The 21,975-nt window shown below is 37.5% G+C and overlaps 2 protein-coding genes, 1 long non-coding RNA gene and 1 pseudogene across 30 annotated transcripts in view; 1 reads left to right on the top strand and 3 right to left on the bottom strand.

Annotated features, from left to right (window-relative positions):
- Window positions 1-3,497, bottom strand: part of LOC136835419 (clumping factor B-like) — a 55,751-nt gene extending 52,254 nt beyond the window's left edge. The window contains exon 1 of the mRNA XM_067098928.1: window positions 3,358-3,497. The gene's annotated coding sequence lies outside the window, so the exon portion shown is untranslated. The remainder of the gene's footprint in view (window positions 1-3,357) is intronic.
- The window catches only part of LOC136835423 (uncharacterized), a 36,944-nt gene that overhangs the window by 9,155 nt on the left and 5,814 nt on the right, over window positions 1-21,975 (top strand). Inside the window, exon 2 of the long non-coding RNA XR_010852143.1 lies at window positions 8,868-9,036. This is a non-coding gene — a long non-coding RNA (uncharacterized lncRNA). The remainder of the gene's footprint in view (window positions 1-8,867; window positions 9,037-21,975) is intronic.
- The window catches only part of Uqcc1 (Ubiquinol-cytochrome c reductase complex assembly factor 1), a 32,299-nt gene continuing 22,474 nt past the window's right edge, over window positions 12,151-21,975 (bottom strand). For 9 of the 28 annotated variants that reach the window (XR_010852138.1, XR_010852134.1, XR_010852136.1 and 6 more), the window contains exons 6-7: window positions 20,334-20,646; window positions 12,151-14,746 (exon numbers count right to left, since the gene is read on the bottom strand). Coding sequence is in view for 14 of the 28 variants with exons in the window: in XM_067098943.1 (XP_066955044.1) it covers window positions 20,554-20,646 (93 nt within the window). In the remaining 14 variants the exon portion in view is untranslated. Of the gene's footprint in view, window positions 14,747-17,561; window positions 20,647-21,975 lie in introns of those variants that run through there. The other 19 variants (XM_067098943.1, XM_067098931.1, XM_067098941.1 and 16 more) reach the window with 7 other exon arrangements.
- Window positions 17,295-17,410, bottom strand: LOC136835974 (5S ribosomal RNA; annotated as a pseudogene).

The following is a 21,975-nucleotide window of genomic DNA, read 5'->3' as shown; positions in this document are numbered from 1 at the left end:
AATGTGCAGTGTATGCTTCCGGCCATTATGACCGATCACGTAATTTTTTTTAACAATCCTAACCGTCGTATCTAACTTCTTTCTTCACTTCTCCTTCCATTCATTTTACCAGATGTCTTGTATGGCACTTTGAGTATTTCAAACGGGACATCTTATGATAATTTCTGCTTTGTTAGCATCTCTTCGTGTTTCTCAGGCTATACCTTCGAGAAGGGAGGATGCGTTTTCTTCTCTATTGAAATTTTCACTATTTATGTACCAATGGTCCAGACAATTCTTGCTCTTCAGCTTTTTGTAAAAAATTAGTTCCATACCAGCGATTGCGACTCTTTGCTCCTTCTTTTATCGTCCTTTGGGGCTGTTAAGATATTGTTATATTTCAAATTTTCTCTTATTCAACTATGAAATTCTCAAAGACTAAAAGTACTCTATAAATCTAAGGCACTCTTTCCTAGGTTAAAAAAAAAAAACCTTCAGCTTTCGTTTCCTACATCATTTTCCTCTTCATTATTTTAGTACTCCAGATTTTACTACTTCAACACTTTCTGGATCCTCTTTCCTTCTAAACCCTTACTTGATCAAACGCTCTTATCTTTATTTTTTTTTGGATGGTCACTTTGGCCTCCACAAGGCAAGATTTGGTACTAGGTACTTCACTTGTTGTAATGTCTGATCTTTCCTTCCGCTTAACTTCAAACAATTTTTGGTGTCATTCGTGATGAAGGACTTTATAAGGCTCTGTTGTCAAATGCCCCGTCTATGTAAATAAATCCGTGTCTAGCTTACTGTCGATTCGCTTTGTGGGTCTGTTAGTCAAATACCCGTCTGTGGACTCGTGTCTAGCTTATTGTCGATTCACTTTGTGGGTCTTGATTGCATAACATCTGCTTTCCTTCACTTCCCCAACTCCCATTTCTAATTTGTTACTCGTGGAGTCGTTTTCTCATTAAGTATCCTTCCTGATCAAAAGCCTTTTACAATCTATCTCGTAAAATCATATTTATCCTGATGATGGAAACCATTTTTGAAACGTTACTCGTGATATCTTTGAGATGCAGTGAGTTTGTCCATTTCCGTTCTTGAACTACACTTCTCTGCTTGGTGATGATAATTTTACGAGCATTTCAAGATGGCGAGCATGTAGTTTAATCTAGTTTACTGCCTCTAAGAAGGTCTTCCTTTCTTTTTATCTCTGTTTAACCCTCACCTCCGGGTTACATTTTAGAATATAGATATTCAACTACTTCTGTCAGACTTGTCTTGGGGATATCACGCAATTTACTTGGGTATGTCTTCTTCCTTGAAAATTACGAGATACATTTCAATTGTTAAATGCATTATCCCATTATCTCATTTATTTAAATCTTATAAACCCTTCATAAATCCATTATCCTATTATCTCATTTATTTAAATCTTATAAACCGCTTATTCATGATTGTCTGAGATGGATATTTTGCAAACCGCACGGTATTGTCTCTATTCTTAAAACGACTCAATGGTGCTTCTCCCTTGCCTCAACAGCCCATATCTCACATGCTTATTGGTTTAATCTCCACTGCTTCAGCCTCTTGAGTTCATGACGTATCCTTGCTATCTATTTCCTCTCATCTCAGAAGAACGGTGACGAAAATAGTATCTCATGAATGCTGTTTTTCGTCACCGGATCACTTCAAGATGAGGCTGAATCTGCCACCACTTCCCGCGTTCTCAAAGGGTACCCACGAAATAAGTGCCAGGCCATAATAACTCACGTTTGGTTCCGTGTAAACATCGGTTAGCTGTGGATTGCGTGATGTTATTTTTTCTTTAGGTCAACCAAACGCTGCTGAATTCCCTTCTTATTTATGCTTTTCTTGATTAATTTTATCTTCCTTAACATGAAAGGCGAGTTATAATCTTTTCTTGGAAATGGATTATTTTTTCACATTTTTTTTCTTTTTTCTTCTTGCTTGGATAAGCAATAACAATTTTTGCACTTCTGAAGGTCAACGTAACACGAACACTGAAATGAATTAAGGATAAAGCATAAAAACCTTCTTGAAAAAAAAATTGATAATCTCTTTTATCACGATCATAACCGTACTTAATTGATGATACAAAAATTCTCATTTATCTTAACTCGTAGTCATTAACCTCCAACCTGACATTTACAGCCAATAGAAATGTGCAAAAAAAACTGTGTAATTTGTAAGAGCTTGTTATGCCACGGTAAAAGTAAATTTGTTTACATTCTGATTACTATATGGGTTCACACTTAAAAAGTAAGAACGGCAAAACAAAGAGACAGGAGCAGGAAAGTAGCAAATGAGGAGGAATTTGGAGATCAAAGGAAAGGAAATATAAGAGGAATAACAAAGTATATATATATATATATATATATATATATATATATATATATATATATATATATACATGTGTGTGTGTGTGCGTAAAGTAGAAAACAAAGACAACTACAAACCATATTCCATAGAGTGGTATTCCTGTCTTTCTTATCCTAATAAATTCCTGCAAGAATTGAGCATGTTTAAACATCAAGATGTGTACGTTGCATTCATGTCAGTCTTAGTTTTCATTTCTCCTTTTTTCTCCCGCCAGTGCGAAACATACATCATCCTCTCCATTTCCTTCTTGCCTTTCGTCACGCTGGTTATGAGCCCTGTGAGTAATTTAAGCAAAGGGTGAGCGTAAAACCCGTGTGCTCTCTGGTATGTCGTGAATATTGATTGTCTTATTTGTGAGTGTGTGCGTATACCCTCGTCCAGCCGGGAACAGTTCCTTGTACACAATACGTGACTTTTTTTTTTTTTGTCACCACATGCATGCAAGCTGTCGGGAAGTCTGCTTTCGCTTCCTTGCTTGGAAGTTCGATGCCTCCTCTTTTTGTTGCTGCGCTTTCTTGGCTCTCTTTTTATGAGAGTGATTACTATCGCCATGTTTAATATTCTTGTCAAAGTTGTTTTCAAATTATGGAGGAAAATACAATGTTTTTTCTGCTGTATTTTTCTTTCATTTTGTGTCTGTGCTCGCTGTCACCTAAATTAGTATAATTAGTATCATTGATTGACGTCAGTAGGAGGAAAGATACGAAGTTCATGTATATTGTCTGTGTAGTTTTGTGTTTCCCTAGTTTAGCATTTCATTGGTTAGGATATATTTTCGTTTTTTTAAATCTACCAATACTAAAATCTTTTTCTATCTATGATCCCTAAAACTTTTTTTCTGTCCGCCATCCCCAAAACCATAGATTCTTTTCATCTCTCTCTTACTAGTTACATAATCTGAGCACGATTTGTCTCATTCCTGAGCGTAGGCCCACCCAAGAAAAGAAAGACGAGAAAATAAATTAGCCTCCTTACCTGCAACAGTGAGAATGTATGTGCCTTGTCAGGAACAAATTCGTCTTCCCCACTCCTCTGGGGAATGGGATGGGGACCCATCCCTTGATATTTGCCGGGAAGTTGTTCATATTACAGTTCTGGTTCCATGAATTGTGGGGAACAAACACGTCTCCCCAGTTATGAGCCTTGATTACTTTTATTTTCACTCCTTTCACGTTTTCAGTTTTCGTTTCATTGTAGTAACTTCCTTTGATAAGAACTGGTTCCGTTTAACTCGCATTCCTAGGCATAGTTAAGGTCATTCTTAGAAATGACATTTTTCATTCTTATTAATGATAATTTCGACCACAATGCCTCTGTTCGCAAGAGAATAATGACTGGGCATTACAACTATACAGCCATCTGTAAGAAGTATGAAATGCCTAGAGAACTGGAATGAAAACTAATCAGGCTTCTCTCGCGATGAAATGACATTTCATCACTTGTATTATTAAATGCTCAGCCTTCACGCACCGATTAGCTTTGTTGCCAAAATATGTAACGAGAGGACAGTTCATTAAATTTTTTTTCTCAAGCTATCCTATTATCACAATGCTTTTCCGAACCGGAGGTCAGGTTTTCCTTTCACAGGTCACAACGTCACCTCTGGCACTGGTGCCACCTGTCGAGGCTGTGGGCGTCTCGGTGTGGCGTTGCCAGACGCTGGGGCTGAAGTTGTTGTACGCTTCTCCCGGCTCTCATCTATATCTAATTTGTGCAATGATTTTTCTGCCTTTGACCGAGATTTCGGGTACTTGTACGATAACGGCAACACGTCATCCTTGTAAAGGGTGGCCTTCCTTCATTAGTTCCTTCCAGAACAATCTTCATTTTTTTTCTTTTGCTAACAATTAGAAGTTAATGAGACGCCAGGGAAATTATATCAGTGCGGGATGCAATTTCAGTGACCTGTAAGGAACTACAGAGGCTTAAATATCAGATGTTTATTTTTATAATACAAGGCAGTATGACTGAAGTTTAAGGCATTCTTATTGCGGAAAGGCGGAATTCATACTTAAACATAAATCGTAAGACTTACAATTAGGAGTTGAGTGGCGTTGGAAACAATGAGGTACCGATTCTGCAAAGAATTAGTTAGGAGTTAGTGGCGTTGGAAACAATAAGGTACCGATTCTGCAACGGCTATATTGTACTGAAGTTTCTAGCATCCTGCATATGCTAAAAGTAACCCCCTCTAAATAAAATTCTAATTGCATGTTCATGTGTAATTTTTAAAAAATAAATTCTTTTTCCACTTATATAATAGAAATAAAGTTGATTGTTACAGAGCAATAATTATAAATCATTTGCTTAAACAGAACAATAATTCAAATACAACAAACCTGTTAGAGTTACAGAATAAAACCCATTTACGTCGTGTTATCACCTTGCCAAATGAAAGGAATGTCTATTGCATCCATCCTTGATGGATTTAGTGTTTGTCGTTCAGTTTCATTAATCATTTATGTATAAATCTAGGTCAGATTCGTTGTCTGCATTCTTCGTGAATTCGTAGGCAAGGTCAACTTTCTCCAATGTAACCATAGTACCAGGACAATAATGCCCTGATATTTTTTTCAACAATGCAACATTTTTATGTGATTCGCTGCTGCTTGCAAATTGTTGCTGAATAGTACAGTACTTCAATTTAGACATCAAGGAGTTATACAGTCCATAATAATCGATGACATAAAGCCCTACATTGCGTAAGAGTGGAGTATGACATGGCACAGCTAGAAGGAAAACATAAAAATGGGGCACTGGTGTAGACATTGCCCGGTCTAGGCGAGTAAGGCACAAAAATAGTAGGTTTGGCTACTTAGGGATGGTCTCGTGTTGTGAAGTAAGTCGATCGAAGTGAGAACAGATTTAAAACACCCGGAACCTTTCATTATATGCTCCTGGTTTATGGATATACATTAGAATCTTAAAATGTGGACATGATAGGTGGTGTTTGGGAACTGAGCATACAAGAATTGATGCTCATACCTGGTCGTGTTTGGGAGTCGTGTAACGCTAAAATTAAGAACTTGACAGACGACATTTACCACGTATAATCGGTCGTACTTAAGAATCAAATAAGGCAAAGTTTTGCAGTACATGATCGGCTATGTTTGCTACATATACGCAGTCATATTTAAAATAATCGGTCGTGTTTGGGGATGGAAAAGGGGAAAATTTACCCCACATAACCGACCGTATTTCGGAAGGGAACAAGGCGAAATACATTATATATTTCAGCTGTGTTTAAGAAGCTAATATTATTAAATAAACGCCAATTTCAATTCATATCTTCGAGGCAATATAAGTTTCTTCAGAAATGACGGGGTTCCGAATTTACAACTTCAAACTCGATGGCAATCGTTTGAATCAAAAGTAAATTTTTCGTAGCTTTGGTTTAACTATAAAATAAATTATGATCATACTTTAAAGTTTTCTTGGATGTTGGATGCCTTTCATGATTAATTTCTGAGGTGGCTGTGGTTTTTTTGTGCAATGTTTCGATACAAAAAACGTCAAACAAAATTAAACATCCAGAAACATGTTACTTGTAAATTGTAGGCAAGATTGATAGAAAATACTCCAAGGAATAGAGATAAGGTACTGTTCTTTTCAAATAAGAATTTTTCCCACATTTCTCTTTTCTTTGCTTGACAAGTCAGTTGCTTACCTGTTTCAAATTACCGTATCAGATAAGCAGTAAAATTCTGTAATTTTCTGAAGATTCTTCTCTAGCTCCAGTTTTTTAAGTTGTTCAGTGAGTACCAGTTTCTCGGTGAAACTAGCGAAGTACTCGAACGGTAGGAGAGAATGAAATTTGTCATAATCTATTATCATTCTGTTTTCAAATACAGCAGACATTTATTATAATTATTGTTAAGTAAAGTGCCATTCTTAATTTAACTTTTACTTTTGTTGTTGCGAAACTTCTCTCCTCCACTGGCATCTGGCGGATAGGTTTATGGTTCATGAAAATTTGGCTATAATGCTAAGTACCAGGACACTCTCAGCTACTCGGCGCTGAAGACAGCGAAAAGAGGAAATTGAAATGGTTTGACAGCAAGATAGGCAAGAGTAAAAGGGAATGGAGGTAAAGCAAAAGGCTAGCAAGTTAATGCAACTAGGGGCCGACAGGATGCTGCGAACAGCCTTTAGGTTAACTGAGGTTACCAACCCCCTCCCCTACCCCTACGAGGGTATGAGAGAGAGATTTGTCAAGAGGAAAAAATAAAGATAATATCCCACTTAGGATAATTCATAGGTAGCTTTACACACTGAAGATTAGGCTGCAGCTCTCCTTGACAGTGATTTTGAAACAGAAATTGGTTACTTTTATTGCTCAGTTAAGGGATACCTGATAGTCTTTTTTTTCAATGCCCGTGTCCTGTTAAAACTCATAATTACTTAAGTTGGTATCGTGCATGAAAATTTTTTCTTGAGCTGACCAAGATTATTAATTGCAAATGTAGAAATTATATTTTTCATTTTTTTGTTAGTGGTAGACGTCCAACTTTCCTTCCTTTCGCTGTTCTCTTGCAAGACTGAGAGGAGCATTCACTTTGCTGCCGGGTAGCTAGAACAGTTCAGATACTTCACCAAGCTGAGTTCTTTAAGCTGAATGGCACCCACATAACCAAATTCTAAAACCTTTTGTTCCGCCATAGCCTCCGTACCATTGCCATCCATAATATTCTTTGCAACTACTTTTGCTTAAGGGTACACTTAAGCACATCATCTGTCTCTTACTATTTACCTTTGCTCAGAAGGTGTGTCAGGCAGAAAAATTATCAAAATTTTCTTGATGGATTATTTATTATCAGGAATACTTTCCTCTTTGCTTACTGTTAACAAATTCATCTTAACTATCTTTCCCCAGTTGATGTAACAGTTGTGGGCGTTTTTACCCACATGGTATGGTATACTGGTTCCACCTTATTTACCTCTGGAATTTTCAGATTGCTTTTTATGGTCTTTACATTTTCAAACTATTATAAACAGTACTGGTAGAGAGCACATTCATATTCAGTTTAGTGCTCAGATTTTTCTTTAATGACTTTACCTTGAATGATTTTCTTTTATGCTGCTTGGGTATCATGCCCCTAGCTCTCTTTGGCAGTATTATACCTTGACTTCTCCATTCATTTGAATGGTCATCTGTACCTTCAGTGTCATGTTTCTAAGTATGACCTGATTTTCTGTTAGAAGCTAGTTTTTGGAAGTAAGCCCATGGCAGAATACTAGTATTTGAAGAACCTACCTTAAACTAACGCCACAAGAATTACACACACATTTATGGCTGTTTACTGTAAAACATGACTGGATTATTTTTATCCATTTTTAAAAATTGGTATATTATGAAGCATGTCTTCAAACTTTACAATAGAAAGTTGAACTTCAGCAAGGAACTTCTATTAGGGCCTTTGGTGTCTTCACCCTGAAGTCTAAGCCATGATACATGTATTTTATTTTAATGTTATTTATATATTCAAGTTATCTCGTTTGGTTGTTAGTAGCTTTCTATGGTTTCTATCTTTTGGACAAGATAAAATGAAATGGCAATTTCAGGACAAGATTGCTTGAAGTGATGGTTTTTAGAAAATATTGCTTGAAGTGTTTGCTGTTAGGAAGCTTTGTGAATGATTCTTAGGCAAGGTTGCTTAAGCAGTAGTTTCTGAGGAGATTAACTGAAAAAAGCAATTCCTGTTTTGTCACACTAACCATCACTAAAAGATACCCAGCTTGCTCATCTTTTTTAAGCTGTACCCTAATCCAGTAAGGAACTTCCACTCGTGCCTTTGGTATCTACATCCTAAGGGCTATGCATGTTACTCGCTGTGTGAAGCATCAACATCCACGTTCTCTAGAGTTTGCTAAAAGCCCCTCGTTCCTTTTATTGAGGTGCTGTTATACTTTAGATTTTCATGTAGTATTGTTTTTTATCTGGCTTGCATTATTGCTTCAGTATCAATATTTACTTGCCTGCCAGTCTACCTTTGTTTATCGGTGATTTCCTTCAGTCTGACTACCTTTTTCTTTTATAAGGATATTTTTCTCTGTGGAAGCTTGTTCTGTGAAGAAATGGTCTCGTAGGTTTGTTCCATATGAATGTTTGTTTATAATAAGCATCAATTCTGAAGTTTAGTGCTAAATCTATGCCAGAGGAGTAGGGGGCCTTCCCTACATTTCTTGATTCCTAGAATCCTCAATCTTTTTTGAAGCATAAAGGTTTGCACTGCATTACAACATATAAGGCTTTTAGTACCAATGAATCTTCAGTGCGATGTTCACGCCTCATTCTCTTATGTGCAGGTATTGTATATACATATAAAAAAGCCTTCCTGATCCAGAAATTTTTCTGCTGAAAGTATATTCTCTCTCAAGTGTTTTGTATGAATAATCTTATGATATCCAAGCATTTACTGTACACCTATTATTTCATGTTTTACTATTGCCAGGTACCTTCTTAATTCATCCTTTTTTTTTTCCAGGGTGCCAGAAATTTCCTAATCTGCTGTACTTAAATTTCAAGAGTTTATCAAAGAAAACTTACGAAGCATTCGTCCATACTGTCCATAACCACAGACATTGTCTTTTTTGAGTTTTACCAGTAATACAAAGCAAGTGCCAAACTCCATTCTAAAAGGACCCACACTACAGGTATGCCAGTTTTCCTAGATGCTATTGAGACATATCAATGATTGCTTGAACAAATCTGTCTTATAGTTATGGTGTCTTTAGATGAATTTTTGTTTTAATTTGAATGTACAGTATTTCCTAACCAGCGTAGACTCTGTTACAAATATTTTATGAGTCTATACTATTTCCATTCTTAGTTTGGGGCTACATATTTTGACTGAAATTAAATCTTATGATATTGTTCCTCGTTCACCTATAACCGTCTCATTTACCATTAATTTTTTCCTGTAATTTATCCATAACCTTTAAGTATATGTTCATCAATGTTTAAACACTTGAGTTTTCATCATATCCACATAGAATATTGCACATAGTATTATATTTACACAAAAATCTCATGCACAACAGTACATAGACCTCCAATATACTTTTCTACATATGTACTTTTTTTTTTTCTGATGGCTAGGGTAAGATAGGGCATATAACTGGGAATCTTAAGATTTCATATAAAAATTAAAAAGTCAGTCTAATCTGGAATTTGAGCATTTATTTATCTTTGCTTCCATTCTCTTTCTTCAAAAAGCTTCTGATGTTCATATTTTTTTAAAGCTTCTGATTTTCAGCTTATCTACCAAGCACACTTATTGGTTAGTTATGCTGCTTGGCTTATAGTTTTGTTTCATAGCTTTCACTGGATTCTCTAGGAAAAGCATAGGTCTTGACGTATTAGTAAGATGCTTCTTACCGCCAAGGAATTGAAGAGAAGTCATGTGGGTAGGCTCTTTGCCCTCCTAGAGGCAAGCCTGCATACTTGTTCTCTTCTCATGGGGAAGAAATGCTCACACATTTCTTGTTTGGGAAAAATTTTGAAAAATTTTAAAAAGAGAATTTATAACTACGAAAAGTGTGGAACAATCTCCTCATCTACTGAGTCACAGAAATTGTGAATTCAGCTACACAACACTGAACCACTTTCTTCTTATCCTTCAGGCCAGATTTATATCCTGCAACTTCACAAACATACAAGTGTCACTTCAAGAAGTGTTTTCAGGCCTGATTAATCCAGAAGCCTACCATATGCAAACGTGATTCATGATGTCAAGACCATTTTACAAGTTATGGAATGTTGGCCTCAACCAGCAGCAAGAGCAAGAGAAACCCTATGTCAAGCATACTGTCTGACAGGTCACTTGGATATATTTGGTCACCTGTAAAACTCTGAAAGTAGGTAGACAACTAAGACCACTAAACCAGACCTAAGAAAGATAATCACCAGAAAAGATCAAGACACTGGAAAGGGCAGTCTGCAAGGTCAGGATATTTACATACACACTTGGTTTCTTGGGAATGGAAGGATATACTGGTAACTGAGGTATGGAGACAGGAATACAGTCATCACCCATACAGACAAGATTCCAGCCGAGCCTTGAAAGAGAACAGGACAACAAAGACAGAACCAGAGAGAGAGACTGGGCAGTGAAAATGTTTGTGATCGAAGAATGGCCTACATAAAGGACAGAAACATGATCATAAACTCGATAAACCAGGTCAAAGAATAAGAGGAATATTGGACATAGCAAAAAGTGGCAGGATGCCAGTCTTGAATACTTACAATGACATTGAAGATACTTGTGGATAGGCATCCAGTGACAGCCTGCTTCTTACCCTACATAGGAAAAGAAGAAATCTTATCAAAATCATGTAATGAATCATACAGGGACCAGCAGCACAGGCTTTTATTTCACATTGTAGATAAGCAAACACTAGTTACAAGCTCAGACAAAGTTAAATCAAATTAAACATGCCTACTAACATCATGACAGAGTAGAAGGACTTAACCATGTACAGCGAAACACCAACACGGTAAAATCAACACAGCACGGTGCTGGAGCAGACTAATATGAAGTCGAGGACCTACTTTGTCAGCACAACCTTCAGCATTTAGCAGATGGATGTCATGCTATACTGAATATAGACACTAGGTGTTATAGAACTAGTAATTCAGTGTGTGTGTTAACATTACACATGCTTTTAATTGGCATAATCTGCTCTGAATCTGTTCAAATCTGTCGACCTCTCTCTTTTCAGCTCTTCTTTCTTGAGATGCTCTTGTCCCTGACATCAGAGATCATCCATTTTTTCCTTTCCCCTGTTATCTAGCTCCTGAAGAAAGCAGAGTTCTCTTTTTCACTGGTGTTTGCTTCTTTCATCCAAAAAAGAGGGAGGAAGAATCTTAGATTTCTTCTCTAGCATCATTCTCTTTATGGGTAAAGGATATCCATATTTCGATTTTTTTCTCTCCACCATCCAAGTTTCCTCGGCTCTACCATGATGAGATTCATTTGTACCCAACGTCAGGAAGTAATTAATTCCCAAAGAGTTGAAATTAAGTGAATTACAAAATGCCATCTTCCTAGAACCAGCTTCACCATTGATATCCGGTGCCTGTGGTATGAGACTGTCATACAAACTGGTTAGGGAGGTCCAGGAATTTACTTATCTAGGATCTGAGGATTTTACCTTGCCTTCTTTCAGTGTATATGGTAATCTGCTTTACCAGGTCTTAAGTCTAGGGGTCCTTGTAGGATTGTGGCATTTTGTTCACTTGACCTATATCTTCTGTATCTCTATGCTTGGTGTTACTTAAATTGTTTACACTGTTTCTTAGCTCTTCTATTTGCTGTCCCATACCGTCCTATACCGTTCATAATTTGACATTTTACATTATTTAATAATGTTACTTTTTACACTTACAAGCATATAAACATAAGTTTAGGGTACTTTGGTAGTAATTGTTTGCAACTCTGATGTCTTTAGTGCTTTTACTTCTTCCTGTACAGTATTGATACCAGATCAAAGCACATGACTACAAGTTGAAAACATGTATGTTTTGCTCTTATTAAAAACTGGTTAAGACATCAGCAAATCAATATAAATTACAATTGCTGATACATACAAGGAATTTACATCATATTGATACAGGTGGCATTTTATGAGTGCAAAACAGGTCACAAAATATTGAAACACAAATATAAATTTTCTAGCTTATAACTCCTAATGCCAAAACATACCTACCCTATGAGGATGAAGTTAGAATATTTTCAAAATGGAAAGGATTAAATAAAAATTAACATATAAATAATTCATTCTTATTTACAGAAACTTTTATTTACATTTTTACACAGTAAACAACAAGCATTCTTGAACAATACAAAAATGTTACATAAAATTGTTTTGCAAGTATAAACCTCTTATTTTACTAATGTATTTTTGCTTGATTACTTACAAGTAACTCCTGAAAGGAGTGTTAGGTCTTCTCCCCCTGTTTTCTACCATGGGGGCATACCCTGTGCCTGTAACAATGTTCTGATGGATAGCTGAGGTTCCCAGTTTCAGTATTTTTAGGCTGAGTTTATCTGTTGTTCAGACTTAGTTCAGGGGCCAGCTGTTCTCAGTAGACTGGATCTGTAATGGCTGGTTGATGAGTCAATAATGTTTCAGTTCTAATTGACTAATGGTATACAGTTGGCTAATGAGGTCTGACCAATGGATCTCGGCTGTCTGCCCATATACGGATGGCCAAAGGATAAAAAAGCAGTGGTTCTCAATCTGCCATTGCAGTTTTGGTTACCAAAATAAAAGTAAAGTGGAACTGTTGCCCCTCAGGTGACTGATATTCTTCAGGTAAAGGTTTCATTCCTTTATATATCCCTCTTCCACACCTGTGATCAAATAATGGTATGATAGAGCAATGAAAGTAATCATAGTTATCTCCACCAGCTGTTGTGATGTCACACATCCTTAAACCAAATACTGTAACTCGCTGTCAACACCATATACCTCTGCTGTCACTAATTGTCCTTTGATTATGAGGTACTGCTGTGACAAGGAGCCTCTGCTATTACAGCCTGATTTTAGATTTAACCTTTGAAGGAGTCAAGATCAAAACCCTGAGGCACTGATGACTTAATCTCAGCTACCTAGCTCCGACATAATTTAGGCTCAAATCCTTGGTCAAAAGAAAGACTTGTCCAACTGTGAGGCTACAGATATCAAATGCTCACTTTGGTTGAAACCCCAGCTTTCCTCCTGCTGAGGGATGTGGTCCTACTCTCATACCTGAACCAGGTAGCCTCATAGCAAGAAGAAAACCCATTATATCTCTTCTCTCTTGCATCACAACCTCTACACTCCTGGCAGGGGGAATAAGAATCAATTTCTACTTCAGCCCAGGATTTACTACATGGCTCGTCTTCCAAAAGACAGCAGGTTAGTTCTGAGGTAAATATAATTACTGTTTACTATATGAAGGGCAAAGAGGAAAAAATTAGTAAAGAATACTAAAGAGCCAAAGAAACAACATGAGGTAAAATTATGAAAGAACTAACCAAAGAAAATTATGCTGACAAAAGTACAAGAGAAACACCACAATAATTTGCAAAAAGTAATTTACAGAAGTATAAAAACAATCAGCGGTACACACCATACAGGAAGTTAAACATCAAAACTGCCAGACATGAGCAGACCTGGACTTTTAGGATCATATGATGCCTTTTAAGTACTTGCCTTCACCACAACATGTTCGTAACAATTTTGTTGACTTTTTAAATGAGTACAGGACAGTAAGAGGACTGCCTTATTGATGGGAAAAGGGTGCATCACAATGTCTGCTTTTATAAACAAGAGAAATACTGTAATGCTGGCGCATTAAGTCAAGGGTGTGTGAAGATTTTACCCTATCTAAAAATGCAAACCACGTGACGAAAATAAAACAAACTTGCAAAATCTCTTGTAAATACCAATAAAAGCATTTCATGCTTGAAATTGTTCCTAAGCAGACAATACTGCCCTATAAGTTTTAGCTTGGACCTAACTTATCTTTGATAATTTAGATTCAACAGAATGCCTGAAAGAACTCTTTCTTATCCATTGCATGGCATTATCAAAGATTATATACTGACCTTATCCCAAGGTTGATTATGGGGAGATTAACTTAATTACAAAAATGACACTGATAGGGGTTTTCCCACAAGGACAGAATACAACTTGACGACGTAAAGCTTCCTTTAATAACTTCCATCTCTCAGCTGACCTGTCTCGCAATGAGCAGTGTGCATCAGTAAAATATGAGGCTTACGTTACTGTAGATCACACATCTGTAAAAACAATGTACTAAAGAATTTCTACATTCACATCTGTAAAAAAAAATGTACTAAAGAATTTCTACATTCAAAACAATGTGTAGACTTAAATATTCAAAATCTTACACCACCTGAAACACATCAAAACTACTGGGCATGAGCAGACCTGGATTTAGGACCATATAATAATGCCTTTCAAGTACTTGCCCCCTTCTTCAAGGCACCTACAGTTCTAAAATGTTTCCAAATTAAAGAGTAAAGTGGAACATGAACTGTACTTTTTCGAGTAGTTAAAAATTTTGAATAATCAACAGTATGAACAGCACAGAAATCTTCGGTTGCACTGATTAACCATCTCCAATATTTCTGCACTTTATCTAGTGTTAGCTTCCACTTTCTAAAATTTGTCCTACTTTCTGTAATTTCTCCTCCATTACATCAAATCTCTCCGATATACTTTATATTATAAAACTTTTGTTCATGTTACAACTCTTCTTACATAATTTGTATTTGTAAAGCTTTGTCTGAGTATGTAGTACAGCAAAAACCTGCTTATCAATTCCACTAGTAAATCTTCTACGTGCAAATTCCTGTAAAAGAAAACATTTTATGACACCTCTGAAAATGACAATGAATCACACATAAGAAATTTCATACAAAAATCTTTGTATTTTTATGCTAAAAATACAGAAACATATTACTTTATCAAATGAAATTATTGTAAACATAAATTACCAATATATGCAAATGAAAGTATATTAAACATCTTTAATATTTTCTTATCAGCTTTTCCTTTTATTTGGGTAAACTTGTGAAATAAGTTTTCTCTACAGTTCTCTTTTTGTATGAACTCCCATACTCCCATGAGACTTAAGTCCTCCAATAACTCCTTTTTCCAGGGCTTCCTGGGTCTTTCTAAAGGCCTTTGTCCTGCTACTTCCATATCGACTGCTTTTGGACCAATTATTCATCATCCCTTCCCATTACATGTCCTTTCTGCCCAATTTGCTCTTGTAATAAAAAATTTCTTGCTCATCCTATATTTAGTAATAGCATCACTTATATCATCTGTTCCATTCAGTGCACAGACTGAGTTCACCCCAACACCTTTCCCACAACAACCTTATGGCCACTTTTCTCACTATGCAAGTTAAAGTACAGTAAGAGCAATCCCTGCAACATATCTCAAAACTCAAACCCCTTATAATTTGCAATGAAACCTCAGATACAATTTACCTTCAAAACAAAATAAAGGTACTTACTTTATAAAGCAAATGCATTCTCTTGACCCAACTCTAGAATTACAAAGCAAACAAAGAGACATTACCCCAAAGCATGTAACAACAACCTAACTCCAATGCATGTAAAAACCAATAGCTTCTGCATACTGAAAACTACTTTTTGTTGTTCTCACAGTCGACATAAAACACACTCTACAGTACTTGCTTCTGTTTTTCCTGATCCCTACAACCATTTGTGCTTCTGTTCTTTCAGAAGCATAAATTGCAGAAATGTTTCCATCAGAAAACACAGTGTACCATAAAAATATGACAACATTTAGCCAATCCATCCTACTTTTGCTTTTCTTGTTGTTTCACAGTGCTGGCTTAATTATTTTCTTATAGTCTGCAGTATGCAGCTTTATATATTTTATGTTTCACAGTTACTGAATATAATTCGTTCTTTCTTGCAGAACTAAACAAAGAGAAGCCAATAATAATTCCTTTAACATCAAACACTACCACTTGATTTTGACCATGTTCAGTTACATCTTAGCAATGTACAGTACATAAAAAATACTTAAAACTGAACTAAAAGTCAAATGTTTTATCCAAAATTTAATTAGAATGATTTTTCTTTATATAAAATGACAAATTTATATAAAATGACAAATTTTAGTAATTTGTATTTTTCCTAACATACAAACCCGAGGTCTTTACATATGGGATTTACTTTCAGCGCCAACTCGAACCGGCTGTTTAACTAAAAACAAATTGGTAGTTAGCTACTGACAGTAGAGGAGGGAAGCCCCGCCATCCAGCCGGTGTGCATTCATTTTACCTTTTGGCCCAGGTAGCAGAATGAGGAGTGGCTAGAGGTGGGCAAGTTTTGTTAAGACCTCAGGTTTGTATGTTAATGGGAGGATTCTGAACAAATCTCTGAACTGACTGGTGGTTCATCTAACCAGGGGGCCTCTCTTCCTGGTCATGTAAGAGCAAAGGAAGGAGACACATGCCTCTGATCTGTTGAACATGTGTAATGTTCAACTGCCCAACTTCTGGGCCTTTCAGATTAATGGGATATAGCATCATTGATTCAAAGAAAGGCTTGGATTAATCCATAATCTGGGACAGTAAAGCTGAAAATAACCAATGGGTTTGTTCTTTGTCAGTCCCCCTCTCCCCTTGCTAGAGAAAGGGTAGGACTTGCATCTATTAATTCAAACTGAGCAGGTTATAGATAGGATATTCAGTCATCCAGAACACCTGCATGCACGCCTGTCCAGCATGTGATGGCTTGCTAACCGTCCCTCTGCCCACTGGGAGAGGAAATGTTTAAAAGAGAAAGGTACAGCCGTATACCTTAGGCAAGATGCCACCTGTCCCTCAAGGGGAGCTGGGTGAACTACATGACTGCTGAGCAGCCACCAAAGAACAAAAGGGAAAAAAAAAAAAAAGTCCAAGGATCTATGGGCAATGTCCCGAAGGCAAAAGGTAAGGTGAATGTGGTCTGTTGTGACCACATTCCTGTCCTTAGTACCTGTCCGACAGGATCTTCCTAAATTGCGAGGGGCAGACCAATGCCCCTTACCTTGCGAATCTCGCCCGGGACTTATTGTTGTCCACCATGTCGGCTGTTGAGTATGCCCGTTTGATCATCACGTGAAGTCAAAAGAAATGGTGCTCTTGGATACTGCTTCCTGGCTAAGCCAGAATTAACGACGAGTTGTTGGCACTCAGACTTGACCTTCAAGTCCTTTAGGTGGTAACGCAGATGGCCTGCGGTCACTTGGTGGCCACCAGGGTCATTAAATTCGGAATGATCATACCTTGTTGATCACCCAACAAATCAGACGGAATGTCAGGAAGGTGTAAGCCTTAAGACTTATTACCATGGAAGCAAAAGACGTCTCATACACGCCAACAGCATCTGGTGTTCTCAGTTGGTCACCCATCCAAGTACTGGCCAGACCCAAAGTTGCTTAACTTCCCTGACCAGATAAGTGGTGCTTTCAATGTGGTATGGCTGTTGGCTGTTTATGCCGATGGTCCAAGGCCAAACAATCTTCCAGAATGTCGAGGTGCCGAGACCAACTGACCCTAACACTGACCGTGGTGACTGAGCTTGTTTGACATTACATCCATCTTGCCTGGAATGTGTCTGGTGGACTGCTGAGCTGAGTGTGCTACTGCCCACCCACCCGTGCACCTGCACCAACAATTTAAGGCGATGAAAGAACACTAGCCACCTTTCTTGTTGACTATGGAACTACCTTGGTACCGTTGCTTATCAACACCATGGCGAGCATACCCTCGGATCCTGAGGCTTTTGAAGAGGCAAGAAGTTCCAGGATATGGAAGTGGAGGTTAGGTTAGGCTAGTCTAGGTTTAGTTAGACTAGGTTAGGTTGGTTAGATACCCAACCTAACCTATTGAAGTGTAGGTGACTGCAGTTCTGGTCAATGCCTTGAGGCCCAAAGTATCTCTGGAGGGGAAGTGTTTAATGACACTCCAAAGGGGTTACCTGTTATCTAATCATTAGGCTAAGTCTTGTGTATCTTTCTCTGAGAGAGGAAGGGAAGGAACGGGGAGTCCCTTGTCAAAGACCAGGAGCCCTTCAATCTGCACTGAAAGGAATGGAGAAGCCGCCCATGAAGAACTGGCCTCCCCGGTGACAAGTGACCAAGAACAGCTTGCAACTGCCGAGCTGGTTGCCCATATCGAGACAAGGACAACCTCGCTGCTGTATCTATTAGTGTCACAGTTACTTATTCTTGGTTGGGTGAGAGTTTGGACTTCTCAAGTCCAAGCAACTTTCAAGCTGTGACCAAAGCCAACAAGTCAGTCCTGTCCTAAAGATGCTGAGCAAGAGAGCTCACCAGGACCAATCGATCGTCAATATACATCAGGAGATGGTACCCTGAACGAACGTGCCATAGTTGAAGCCAAGGTAAGAAGTCATGTGAATACTTGAGGAAAGATCAGAAGCTCACATGGATAGGCATGGAGCCATCTGCTCTGAAGGAGTATGAAGTCTCCCCCGGGAAATGAAGCGGAGACTTGTTGTAGGATTGACAGGTGAGTATTGGAAATACTCGTCCCTCAAACCCAACAAAGGAATCAAGTCAGACTCCCTGATGGTTGCAAGTACTGTACAGAGCGAGTCGTTTACATCTTGACTCAAGTCTGTTAAAGTGGGCCAGGGAAGAAAGATCTACGACTGGTTTCCAATTATCCATCACTTTCTCTTTGAGAGGGATGGCTGAAGAAAGTGAGAGCCAGACTGTTACAATTTCAACAGCAAAGTCATTCAGCATTGCCTTCAATTTCCCCACAGGGGTAAGATTCTTCAGCAAGCTAGAACAAATTTGTGGACACAGACTGGATGGTTGATGAGGAGTGGCAGGAACTCGAAGAGAGGTTGATATCCTAATGACAGACTTCTACTACCCAGGTTTCAGCCGCCATAATATGATGTTTAAGGCTAGGGACACTCCCCACCCAGTGGCTGCACGTCCACAGGAAGACCCATCGATGCCCCTCGCCTGACTGTGGACTTAGAAACGCTCTCAGAAGAGCAATCCCATTTCCCATGGAACTCTTCATGTGAACGTAGAGTGGAGGTGCTGCCCCGCAGTGCCATGGAGACGTAGACAGGAACCAGGACAGGTACACCTACTGGTCTTGGAGACAACTTGCTGGAACCAGTCCTGCAACATCAACCTCTGCTTCCTCCTCGTACCAAGGGAGAAGGGATTCCATGCTCAAAGGCAAGCAGTGGCTCTCGTATGATGGGTTATGACACCCCACAATGTAGCAAAAGAACCTACCTCTGTCTCAAGCTTTACCACATCTGAAAGTCTAAAATATTACAACATTCCAAGTAACTGTGTAGTCAAAATAAAAACCTTGCTTGTTTCTGAGAGAAAACACTTCAGAACAGAGAAAAGATGTAGAACAAGGATGTTCAATAAAATGAGGTTGAGAAGCCATTTAAATTGTTTGGAGGCAAGTTAGGCAGTTCTTCTCCCTTGGATGCGTGATAGAAAAAGATACAGTATAACAGAGAATAATACAAACACAAAGGCTAAGACAAGAGCTGGGTTTGCGTTATATCAAATGTAAAATAAGTTAAAAGAAAATATCAGAAAGGCTCACAGGGGCTAAAACAAGTTGATATCAACTGTGCACCATAACTGTGTAGGAGCAACTATGCAGGAAGAAAGTGAATAAAACAATATCTAAACATAGTCGAACATATTGTAAGATTGCAGTATTTTAGGTTTGCAGTATTTCCCAAAAATCTTAAAACAAACAATTATACTCAAAAACAAAAAGAATTAAGAAGCATTAAGTCGAATGGCAGGCAGCAGTAGACACACGTCTGTCTCAGACTGTGGCCGAAAGGAAAAGAGAATGCGTACCAAATGCATGGTGGGGCTTCCTCTCCTACTGTCGGTAGCCAACTACCAATAATCACCTTGTTCTTAGTTAAAACAGCCGGTTCCAGCTTGCGCTGAAACTAAATCCCATATGTAAAGACCTCTGGTTTGTATACATGTAGGAACAAACTAACTGTCTAAACAATACAAAAATGTACCCATATGTATCTATACGGTAAAAGAACTTTTGTTGCATGGGGATTGTACTGAGCTAAAACTGAGCTGGTGATAATTACTTAACATGTTACAAGAAAGGAATGCAAATCATATCTGTGCTTCTATATGAGATCTGTATTAAATAGTTACACATACTGATAGCTTAAAGCTTGACCACAAAACAGTAAGGAAATACAGTTCTTGCCAAGCAGGTAACTACAAACGATAGTTGCCTAACTTCAAGTTCCCTGAGAAGTATGTATTTAAATTTGTTTTTAGCCGTACAACTCAGATTGAGACACGCTATTACATAACAACAGATCCCCATTTTACAGACCTAAAAGGTTAACAGTATTTACCTGAACAGGTTTTGTAAATTGTAACAATGAGGCAGCACTGTTCTGGCACCTGGGGTGAGTGATGATAAACAAAATGTGAATAATGTAAACTTTCATTGGTGACAAACACACCTTAGCAACTTGGTATAATGATAATTGTCTGTTTATTGAAGATGAAAACTGACGCAACAACTCGTGCAGACTAACCAGTATAAGCACTTTATTGAGATGCTTTTCTGATCTATATCTGGCTGTCTTCTTCTAGTAAAGGAAGCCATTCCATCTTGCAGTTAACTAAAAATTCACTTCTTGATAAACTGTCCATATATGCAATCTGAAATGAAGAAAAAAGGTGTAAGCAAAATTAAGCTGTAATTTTAAACGCAATGACCAAAAGTTAAAATCATTCATTCATGTTTTTGTTGCACACTGAATGCAACATAGTAAAGCAAGAAATACTCCAAAATCAGGCTAGATTTTTTTAAAATCTAGCCTGGACATAGATGGTAAAGAATTTCAGAGCTTTTAAAGTCAAAGGGATGGAGGACAAATAAAAGAGCAATCTTAAGTGGATAATAGAAATAAGCAAATACTGTATCAAAATATACTCTTAAAAAATAATTTTTAAAATACACTTAAAATATACTTAAGATTCAAAGATACATACCATTGCCTTAAGATGATTTACTTCCACACAATATGACAGCCAACAATTACCTCAAAACGACAATCTTGTTTTTAACTAGCATACTATACTTCATAATTGATTTCCTACTTGGTTTTAAAACACTTTTTTATGAAGTCATATTCTATTTACTAAAGTCATATTCTATTCACAAGTTTAACTTTCATATGAAATACAGCTTTTAATTAATTTTAATTACTTCTGTTACAAGAAAGTCATTTTAAGAGCTCATATAATGATTTTTAAAACATCTTATTACTATTTACCCAAGAACTAATGTAGGTCTTTTGACATTTGACACACTACTGCAGTATACAGTGCTGTACCAAGCATGTACATACAGTGCATATGGTCATTTGCTAGAATGGTGTTATGGTGAGGTGGCTGAAATGGTGTATACAGTAACTCCTTGATCATTTTGCACCTTGCACTAATTCAAAGTGCAGAAAAGAAACAGTAAATAGGTTAGGATACCACCTATAGGCTACCTAAATATTAACCAAAAATTGTACAGTATCAAAAGAAATATGAATTATTAATCTCTTTATAAATGTATTATAATCACACAATCACCAAAAGGTTTGACACCTCAGCAAACAAAATGAGTCACTCAAGAACCCAACTGAAAATAGGTATTCACTATCAAGTAACCGCTCTACTATAATCATGTAACTGTACAGTATATGAATGCTGCATGTTTAAATGCAACAAGAAAATGACAAAAAAGACCAGATTACCAGTAATCTGAATGGTAGTACCGTACATATCTAAGTACAATGCTGGTGAATACCACAACCACACAATTTATCCTTGAATAATGGTTGAAAAACAGCAAACCTGCAACAAGACAAGAGTACATACCTTAAAACTAAAATGATTGGACCATACAACATTCATCTCTCTCTTGCTCCTTAATGGCTTTCAGGGCAGTCCCATAAGAAAGTAACTTTCAGACTTATAAAACTGGACACCTGTTTG

Source organism: Macrobrachium rosenbergii, chromosome 55, assembly GCF_040412425.1.
Source record: "Macrobrachium rosenbergii isolate ZJJX-2024 chromosome 55, ASM4041242v1, whole genome shotgun sequence".
NCBI lineage: Eukaryota > Metazoa > Arthropoda > Malacostraca > Decapoda > Palaemonidae > Macrobrachium > Macrobrachium rosenbergii.
Note: the sequence above shows the minus strand (reverse complement) of the source record. Positions and strands in the feature narration are given on the sequence as shown.